This window comes from Drosophila navojoa, chromosome 2 (assembly GCF_054131105.1).
Source record: "Drosophila navojoa isolate 15081-1374.11 chromosome 2, UAZ_NAV_1.0, whole genome shotgun sequence".
Taxonomy (NCBI): Eukaryota; Metazoa; Arthropoda; class Insecta; order Diptera; family Drosophilidae; genus Drosophila; species Drosophila navojoa.
In genome coordinates, this window is record NC_142890.1 from 10,524,769 (window position 1) to 10,535,410 (window position 10,642).

At 38.2% G+C, this 10,642-nt stretch overlaps 1 protein-coding gene across 1 annotated transcript; it reads left to right on the plus strand.

The window, feature by feature from the left end:
• Positions 1 to 8,380: 8,380 nt before the first annotated feature.
• On the plus strand, positions 8,381 to 9,226 carry LOC115561936 (uncharacterized). The gene is made up of 2 exons (XM_030382563.2): positions 8,381 to 8,539; positions 8,606 to 9,226. Exons 1-2 carry the CDS (start codon positions 8,522 to 8,524, stop codon positions 9,125 to 9,127), a joined length of 540 nt encoding a protein of 179 aa, XP_030238423.2. The 5' UTR covers positions 8,381 to 8,521; the 3' UTR covers positions 9,128 to 9,226.
• The last annotated feature ends 1,416 nt before the right edge of the window (positions 9,227 to 10,642 follow it).

The following is a 10,642-nucleotide window of genomic DNA, read 5'->3' on the forward strand; positions in this document are numbered from 1 at the left end:
CTTTTGAGCTGTTCGTTAAAGGAGTGAAAGGGAGGGCTAGAGACAGAGATGGAGAGAGTCTATGTTATTTAATTGCATGAAGCAGCTGTGCCGTATGTGTGTGTGTGTGTGTGTGTGTGTGTCTGTGTGTGCATGCTTGAAAAGTTTTCACAATATGTGTCTTATCTGTCATCAACGCCAGCCACGCCTACGTCTGCAGCGTCCAGTTGACTCCAGCTGCTACTGCTGCTGTTCCAAACACAAAAGCGACTCATGCAACTAAAAACAATTTCTAAAAATATAAAACATGCCACACAACAACAACAACAACAACAAGTAAAAAACCGCAACACTTCATGTTGAGTGCGACGTTGCAAATTGTTTGCCACAGCTTCTCGCTCTCTGTGTGTATGTGTGTGTGTGTGTGCGTGTGTGTGTTGAGCTGTCAACACGAAAATAAATAAAAAATCTTCTAAAACTGCGCGTTGTTCTATACATCTGTGTCTGTGTATTTGTGTGTGTGTGTGTGTTAGCGAGTGTTTCAAACTGAAAAATGAAAGTGCTGAAGTGTTGGCCATTGTTTTGTGTCAACGCTAAGCGAAATCGCAATCCCATTCACCGCAGAGCAACAACAACAACAGCAGCAACAACAATGAGTGAAACGTAGACGATGACGAAGTCAGAAAGAAAGGTGACAGCACGATCCGCCCAGGCTATACTAAGTCTTGCCTATAGTATAGTATGGATATATAGATGTAAACCTTATATATGCTTGGTAAGTAACAAGATATATCAGATTTGTCAACAAATATATGTAAATTTCGTAAATACATTGTATTATTAGACCATAAGTCAGCACCTATATAAACCATTTCTATATAAACCAGTTGCTGCGTCATAACAAAACTCTTAAAATATACGTAACATATTTGGAACATAATGGGAATGATGGGAACTCGTTTGCAACTTGATCTAATTATCATACGTCATGCAATAGCTCACCATCGTATCCCATCCTATCCAGTTTATTTTGGTGTAAACCTAATTTGTGAATATTCTTTAATTGTCTATGTAGGTAAAAATAGTTCTAGTTAACGTTTATCTATTAGGGGATAGATATGCTTATATGTAGATTTAGGCTTGTATATCTAAATTATTATATATACTTATTTGTTGGGTTTAGTGTCAGATTCATTTAACACCTTAACACTTTAGTATTTAGTTTGTATTGATCTCTATTCTTTTCAACGAGGGGTTTTATATCCAGACTCATGCTTATTTTCATCCCTTGAATCTAGTCCGTCTATTGCTGAGTTTTTAAGGTTCAGCATTGGTCTATTAATTTTTCTTATCCTATCGCTGAGTTTGTAAGGCTGAGCGCTCATCTCGGGTATATCAAGATCGGGTATATTCAGATCGGATGTTAATTAAACGTTAACTCTTACCTATCAATCTGATTTATCTTTCTGGATAAATTACACAAAATCCAAGTTAAGTTTCTGCCCAAAAATATAATAAACTAAATAAACGCACACTATTTGAGCATTAGAACTAAAACAAGAGATCAATATTTAATTCAACATATCGAAGCTCCTGCTATAATCAGGTTAAGTGTTTCCTACCTCCAAGTCTCGCTCTCGAGCTGAGCCACTAAAAGCTGTGTCATGTCACGCTGTTTATATTCGTGTATAGAGCTATATATTTATATGTATATGTACATCTGTGTGGCATATATTGTATTGCGTTAAATTTGGCCAAGAGGTAAATGTAATTTCATGCTCGCTGCCTGGAATGGACCATAATCGGATGGCGTGGCTAATTAAATTCTAAGCATTTGCCAGCAGCTCCAGCTCCAAGTGCAAACAGTAAAAAATGTTTTATACGGCAACAGAGTTGCAAAAGCCAGCTAGCTGTAAAGCGGCTGGCAGCTACCAGGCATCTCTTAACCCTAACACCATGCCATCTACCCCAGACACCCCGCACTCCACACTCCACACTCCACACCCCACCCCATCCCATCCAATTGACAATTTCAATTGCAGATCCTGGACCCACACACGCCCCTATGCAAATGGCGAAGCTGCCTCCGTTTGTGCTGACAGCTTTCGAGCTGAAATCGTTTGTTGTTGTTGCTGTTCATGTTGTTGTTCGTGTTGTTGTTCGAGTTGTTGCCGTTGTCATTGCCGTCTAAATTAACCGTTTCGTAACATCAGCACAGTCCTTGCCTATCTTTGTGCGTTGCCAGCTGCCACGACTCGCCCGCCAAGCCCGCCAAGCCCGCCCAGCCCGCCTGGTTGGCTGCCTTTGCGCTGAGATGCGAGTACTTCTCTTGTTATACCCAGTGAAATTGAACCAAGCGGGGTATACGGGGTTTGTTGAAATACATATATGTATGTATGGAGAATGTGAATGAAAGTGGAGTTGATAGAATACGATAAAGTACATAAAGCGTACAATCCGGTAATAACGATGCTCAAGAGACCGTCTTTATACCAAGAGAACGCTATCTTTACATATCTAAGTTTGTCTGGGGACCAGAATTATTGCCACAATAACCGTACGGACTCTATAAGCGAAGTCGTTATAAACGGCTTCTACTGTACATACGAATATGCTTGACTAAGAGCACTTTATTTAAAAGAGTTTCTCTGTTTCCTCGACTCTCCTTTCTTTTCTCTGTGTGATATCATTGAACTCGTAAAGCAGAAATGTTAGAGGCTTGAGATTTGATATATATTTACACATGTCTACAGTTAGACAAATGTAAAGTCGCGTTTCCAAAGGGCTGTATATGGTATGGTAAATGGTATATATAGAGTTTGTTTTCTTAATGATTGTTGAGTACAAGCAATGGGTTACATATATGTAATATATCATGTAATCATTAGACAAATTTTGTATAGCTATGAAACTTCAGGCTTCGCAGCATATGCAGCGGTTTTTATTTTATTTTATTTTAATTATTTTAATAGACGTTTTTGTTTATTTGTGTTTATCATGAAGCGCGGAATCTGTATATAAAAGTTATTATAAATTAATTGAATTAAATACAGCTGTGGCACTAAGTTGCATGCCTAAATCGATACCTAAACTAATCATTAATTTTAATAAAATATGATTTCTAATAGTCGATTCTACTATTACTACGAATATTAGTTTTATCTTACGTTAAGTTCAGGTGAGAGCACTGTTCCTTAGCGGAACTAGCAACTGGCAGAGATGTTCAGGATATCTCTTAGGCATATACTTCCGCAGAGAGCACGCTCACTTGTTTAGTTTCAAGTTTGTATGAGTCAGTCGTGCGTGCCCGGGCGCTTGCCAATTGGCGCAATCAGGCAGCGACTTTAGACAACGCCACTCAGCTCGACTCGACTCGAGTCGACTCGACTCGCCTCGCCTCGGCTCGACTCGACTCGACAGTTGGCTTTGTCTTGTTCTGGAGCGGATCAGGGCGCCGCCCTGATTGCCATTTACAATTAGCGCGCGGGTAAACAGTGAAATCGCATGGCCTTAAAAGCGCCCTGTCTCTAATGAACAAACCCGCCTCAAAGTAGAAAGGGGTATGCTACAGCCCACAGCCCACAGCCCACAGTCCCCCACCCTCACACTTGCCACTCCTCCTCCGCCGCCTTCTTATGTGCGCTATCTTATGTGCGCGCGTAAGTATGGAATTGGAATAATGTACTCGTAATTGGATATGTGATTAATGAGCCGTGTACGCGTTCGCCTTTGACTCAATACACGTGCTGATTTCACGCTGTCAACGGGCGGTCTCACAAGCACACACACACGCACACACACACACTAAGACATTATGCATTTGCTTAATCATTATCCGATTAGCTGTCCGGTCTATATTATTATCGAATTTGGTTTATATTACGAATGGCTTTGTTTTTCTACTGCTGCTGCTGTTGCTGTTCCGGCTGTCAGCTGCACTTGCAACGTGCAACCGAATGTTGCAAGTCGCTGTGAAAACTTGCAGTTAATTATGCTTCAATGAAGCGAGCATTTCTTGTTGTTGCCGTTACACTTGTTGTTGTTGTTGTTGCTTTTGCCTCACCTCTTGGCAGCTGGCAGCTCGAGTAAGTCATCGATGAAATAAATGTAATTAATGGCAATTAAGTGGGCGTGGCAAGTGCTGCACGTGCAACACACTCAGAGCTAATGACCCATATTATGCATTGCTTTTCACTGTATGTGTGTGTGAGTGTGTGCATGTGTGTGTGTGTGTGTGTGTGTGCTGCAAGTGTTCTCTGTTATTGCAAGAGCTTTAAATTGTCACTGAAAGATGCTGTTAATTGGGTCAGCAAGCTGATGCAAGGAGCAGCACAAAAGTGCCCCAGCCAGCCAATTGATGCTTCATAAATCGCTTTTATTCTGAGCTCGAGAATTTACTGCATTAATTCCGGCGCAGTTTTTCTTGAGCTCGCATAAATTCGATGCAATCAGCTTTTCTTTTTGTGGTAAATTTTCTGATGCGCTGATCTGAGCTCTATAGCATATGTACTTATGCTTCCACTTTGAGCTGAAGTGTTTAATGAAAGCTGATTTGTATTTATATAATATAAGCCTTCACAAACGAGTCACGACAAGTTGTCTCCCGCTAAGTTGAGAGCCTCAATAATTCATAAATACTGCTGTCCCCATTTGAAGTAAACTCATTAATTCGTAAAATATCCATTCATTGTGCTCCCCTCAAGTTGAATACCCTAAACTCGTAATATATGGAGTCCCCTTATGTTCAAAATTTGGTTTGAGAGACGTTAAATGCATATATCGATAAATCGTAGAACTATATCTATTTTGAAAATATAATACATTTTATATTTATATACTTTATGCATAGATTATTTTTTGTATTTTATTCCATTTTAATTAATAATAATAAATTGTAGTTATTTATATTTTTATACTCTACTATTAATTTTAAAAAAATATTATATTTTCCTTAAGTCTATATATCATTTATCTTCAGATCTCAATTCTTGGATTTCGGTAATTTTCGATTCTGATATCTGTACAATCAAGATAGTTATATCCTTAGCCAAAGGCACTTTAACATTCGCCACAGGCATAAAAGCCAAAGAGCTTAAATTATTAATTTATATTGAGCCAACTTAATAGCTTATTCTAATAAGTCACAGTTATCAAGCTAAATAGTTGATTGCAAATTAAATTAAATTATTAAATGCATTTCAAAGGCTTAGAAATTTAAATGCAATTCAATGCAAACTTTGAGGTTTTCGGTCTAAGACACTTGGCTGCTTAGCTCTTTAGTTGCTGTGAATTCAGCAGGAGCAGGAGCAGGAGCTGGATCAGGAGAAGGGGAGCAGCACACATTATATGCACAGTTTGTTGTGGTTAAAATGCATATTAAATCTAATTCGATTTGCATTTACTCTGGCCACCGTCATTGAATGGATAATGATGTGCGTGTAGACACACACACACACACACACACACACACACACACACACACTCACACACACACTCTCTCTCTTTCACTCTCTCGCCGTCTCCTTCTTCTTCACTGACTCGAGGTTTATATTGAGGTTTTGGGTGAGCTTTAGGTGCAGACCGAGGCGCACCGCAGGGCAACTTGCAGCTGGGCGTTGATGCGTCTGGCAAGTTGATGTAATGTTGTGGTCGAGTTTTGAGGCACGTTGCTTTGAGGCTTTGGCACTGCACGCAGTCGAGTCGAGTCGAGCCGAGCTGAGCTGAGCTGAGCTGTGCAAATAGTTCTAGCCAGACGTCTCTGGGGTCCGCCATCAAATGCTCAAATTCTCTTCAAATAATTGAAATTTTATTATTGCTAAATGAAAGAAAAAAAAATCAGAAAGAAGAAGAATTAAAAGCGCAAATACTTGTTTGTTTTTCGGCATTGTTGTTGTTGCTTTATTTTTCTGTTCGGCTGTCGGGCGCATTTTGTTCGGGCGTAAATTCCCAACAAAATATTTTTACATATTTTTTTACTCGCGGCTGCTGAGCTTCCAAAAACATGTCTTTGATCTCAAACGAAAGAAAACAAAACAAAAAACAAAAAGAAGAAGAAGAGAATGAATTTACATACAACGTCAAGTGCGATTAAAAAGAAATCACTAAAATTAAGCAAATACGTGAATAATGTAAGTGCAAAATAAACCTCAGAGTTTGCTGCGTTTGCCGCTGGAATTATTTGCGGAATTCATTATCGTGAATCGTGAGCAGTCCGAGTGCCAATAAAGCCATCACAGCAGGAGCCGTTCGCTTGAGGTTTTTCCAAAATACAAACAGTGGGAGTGAGAGAGAGAGAGAGAGAGAGAGAGAGAGAGAGAGAGAGAGAGAGAGATGGAGAGACAGGGCAGCCCACACACACGCAACGCACATTAATTAATGGAAAGCGGCTTTGATTGACAGTCAAGTGAAGGTAATTTATTTATTTATATTTATTTATTGTCACATTTTACACGGAAGGCAAGACTGCCGAATGTGTTTACAAACACTTAATCATTTTTGTTAGAGCTTCTTTAAGTAGTCTGGCCAGATATTATAAATCAATAAATTTATTAACGCATTTTAGTTGATAGAAATTCTTTGTTGTTCGTCAGCCTCAAAATCAATTTATCTTTATAAATTATTTTAATCTCTGTTTTGAATTAATTTATTTTTTTTTGTCCCTCTAAATCCATCTATCTTTATAAAATATTTTATGTTTATGTTATTTTCGCATTTCTAATAGTTTTTTTTTTTTTTTTTTCAGTTTCAGTTCAGAATAAGTTTTTAAACTCTAAATGCTTTTGCATTCTTTCGTAGTTTTTCTAAAGTGTATTTCTTTGATTTATTTTTCTAAAATAAATAGCTTTGTGAAAGTTCTCTCTATCAGCCAGTCGAACTCCAATTCCTATCATTTAATTGAAATCAGTTTTCTTATCATTAAACACAATTTTATGGTGGCCAACAATTTGTGAGCCTGAGCTAGTTCTTTTATTTTTTTGACTATACGTATTTCTATATACATATATACCTTACCTTACATATATATATAAGTATATGCAAGCGACAATTAGTCTAAAGGCAATGCACAGCAGGCAAACAAATTCGTAATTAAATATCAATATTAAAATGTCACATTATAAAACCTTTTGATCGATATGCCAATTTTCAATCATGCATGCGTGTATGTATATGTGTGTGTGTCTGTATGTATGTATGTATGCATGTGTGTGTAAATCAAGTGCTTAAACTGCATTAAAGTTCAGTGGTACAAAGCGTGTGTAATTAATAATTTCATTTATTAACATTTAATTTGTGCGTATTAATTAGCCAATAAACTCATTGAAGACAGTTGAACAAAGGTGTTGTTGTTGTTGCTGCTTGTAAAACACAATCGAATTCAAATGAATCAGACGCACTCACAAATGTGTGCCACAATAAGCTGCACAGTCGCAAATGCCTTGATTTGTTGTTGTTTGTTGCTGTTGTTGTTGTGAGCTTGACATGCAACATGATGCATGACGCGACTTGTCGCTGGAATCATCCGTTCGTCCATTCAGCTGCTGCCTGACCTGCCCTGACGTTTGCTGCGTGTGTCAGTCACACCAATTGTCAGTCAAAGGCAGCAGCAGCAGCAGCAGCAGCAGCTGAAGCAGCAGAAGCTGAAGCTGAAGTGGTCGTCGCACAGTTTGAAATCGGAGCTTGCGAACCGGATTTACCCAAAACAAACAACAAAATGATTAAGAATATTTGAATGGCATGCTAACGACTGCAGAATACACTGTATGTAGATTGAAGTAGTGACGTAGACTGAAAAATGTATATAAATAAATAAGTAAAGAAAAATAAATAAAAATTGTTAGTCTGAAAAATTTTTCATTTAGGAGTAATCTGTCAATTTGTTTTATATGAACAATATTTTATATGTATTATTATAGACTCGAGAATTATAATATAAATACATATTTTATAAATTTTACTCTAATTTTGCAGTTTGGCTAATTGAACTCTAGACAGCATCTAGTCCATATTTCAAGAAGTGCTCTTATCTAAATATATATAAGTTTATATATATCTGATTATATATAATATGTGTCTGTATGTAAATACATATATGTATATATGTATATAGTTAAATATATATTTTTATATAGTTAAATGTAGCTCCTTATCATTTGATTTGAATTTCATTTATCTATACAAAAACTTCGCATTGTAATTCCATTTCATATTATGATATATTTCATATATACTTATGTACATATATTTAAAGCATATTAACATATCGTGCACTAAGCTAATATACCCCTTCTGCGCAGTGTAGCAGAAGAAAACAAAAACAAGAGAAGCGGCAGTGAAATGTTTTTTCACTCCACTTGAACTTGATGCGCGCCTTAAATATAAAAACACCCAGCTTCAGAACATTAGACGTGTTTAAGAGCTCGATTAAAACGTAGCGCGCATCGAACTGACTTGAATTGAATAAAAAAGAAATTTCAGTTTGTTTATAAATAAAAAATAAAACATAATTAGAAAGTCGATTTCATTCACATCAGTTTCAACAGAAATGGGCTTTCGGAATATGGTAAGCATTCGCAGTACCTCAACTATATGCGATCTATATTGATATATGAATCTTGTTCAACCTCAGTTGCTCAGCTGCAGTCTGATTGTGATGCTGGCCACTAGTCAAGCTCGGCCACGCTACAGTAAAACCTCATACAGAAAGAACTTTGACCTCAGCACCGCCGGCAGCGAAACCCTCCTGGCCTACGCCGCCAAGCCCCAGCCGCCCATGGCTCTGACGGGCAACTACAATTTGATAATGCCCGATTACTACGATCATCATCCAGCAGAGTCGATGCAGCTGCAGAACTTTGCGGCATTCTACGACGTCGAGATGAGTCCGGGCGCCGACCTGGGCATGGATGAGTCACAGTTCCTGGCCCGCAGCACGCCCGTACGTCCGCCAAAGCCCATCAATGCCGAAGAGCAGCGCATACGCCAGCATCTGCAGCCGTTCGACGCAACCCGGGAGAAGAAGGCCCTGCAGAAGCTGAAGAAGGGCAACACCAAGCCGAAGGGCGAAGGCTATGCCGAGTGGGATCAGTTCGATTACGATCTCTATAGCGTCAATCCGGGCGATAGCAAGAAGTACTATAACGACTACTGAATGTTTGTCCAACTTTCTAGTTATTCCCGTATTTGTTTTTGTTTATTGTTTATTTCTGTTTAAGCACTGAATAAATTATTTATTTATTTGTATAATGCATTTCGAAAAATGTCACTGGAATGCGGTTTTGTATTTTTGGAAAGCTTTTGCGACTGTCGCAATAACTTTGCCTAATACCTGCCTTTCCTCTATTATTTTTATTTTTATTTTTATTTTGTTGTTGTCAAATTTGTCTGGCGAAAATAATTATTAGTTGCCTAATTTGTTTAATTGCGCATGTCATTAGCATTTGGCGCGTCGCGTTTGAATTTAATTATGGGGAAGATTTTTCTACTCTCTTCTTTTGCAGTTTTCTGCCAAGTCGTTGTGATCTCTTGTACAGCATTCACTCGGTTAGCTGGAGTGTCTGGACATCCGGCCCTTGGAGAGTGGCGACCGGACAGAAGCTTCATCATAAACGTGCCTGTTGACACCTTGTTTACTTATGCACCTCTTGTGGCGCCTCGACGCTGCACAGCTAGTGACACTTCCGCTGGACTTGGACTTGATGAATCGCCCAGCAGCTGTTGGCTGTTTGCTGTTGTTTTTCAAGCACAGACAAACACTGTGTGACGTCAGGGCCAGAAACGTGTTTCCATTTGGTAACTAACTAAGAGATAAAATAAAATAACAAGTATGAAAAGAAAAAAAACTAAAAATGAAGCTATTTCTTGGTATGTCCCACTCGAATGCTAAACAAATGACTCAACAAGAAGAGCTCCGGCTGTCTCTTTGGAGCAGGTTTCGATTTATTTGGGGTTTTACAGTAATTTAATATCGAATGTTTCCCAATTAGGGCTAAACGAAGAATTCTTTGTGGCCAAAAACCATTTCAAATTGCCTTTTATATCTGCTGCTGGATGCTGAGCACGATTGAGTGGCCGAGTCAACTATTAAACTCCAGCAGGAAATCTAATGTGAGTTTCTAGTTTGAATTTTAATAATTGAAACTTGTCTTTGTAAGTGTATAAACTGCTCGCATTTACGCAAGCCAAACCGAATCGCTGCTAGATTGATATATGTACATATCTGTGTGTAAAGCAACATTTCCTCCAATTTTCTGGCATTTCAATTATCTTTTATGTTTTATTAACTATTGCCAGCAAAGTAACTATGAAACGCGTTTTCAGATTTTAGTTTTAAAATGTTTGTCTGCGGTTTGACAATAAACAAATAAAGAACGAATGAAGATTAAAAGTTGTGCCACGGCTGAATTGAAAATTATTGCATACTTTTAGGCTGTAGAAAGTCTCCACTGCGTCTAAAGCTTCTTTTTTTTCATTTTCACATTTATGAAGCGTAAGGGGTATATTGGTTTTGATAAATGCACCCCTAGCTGTCCGTCCGCCTGATATTGTTGTTCGTTACCTTTTGACGTTGGGTCTCCAGTATATATAGATCATACATGTGCTTTAATGATACTCTTACATAGTTGGCTTATATGTGGATAAAAGTCAGACTGTTGGCATCAATAGA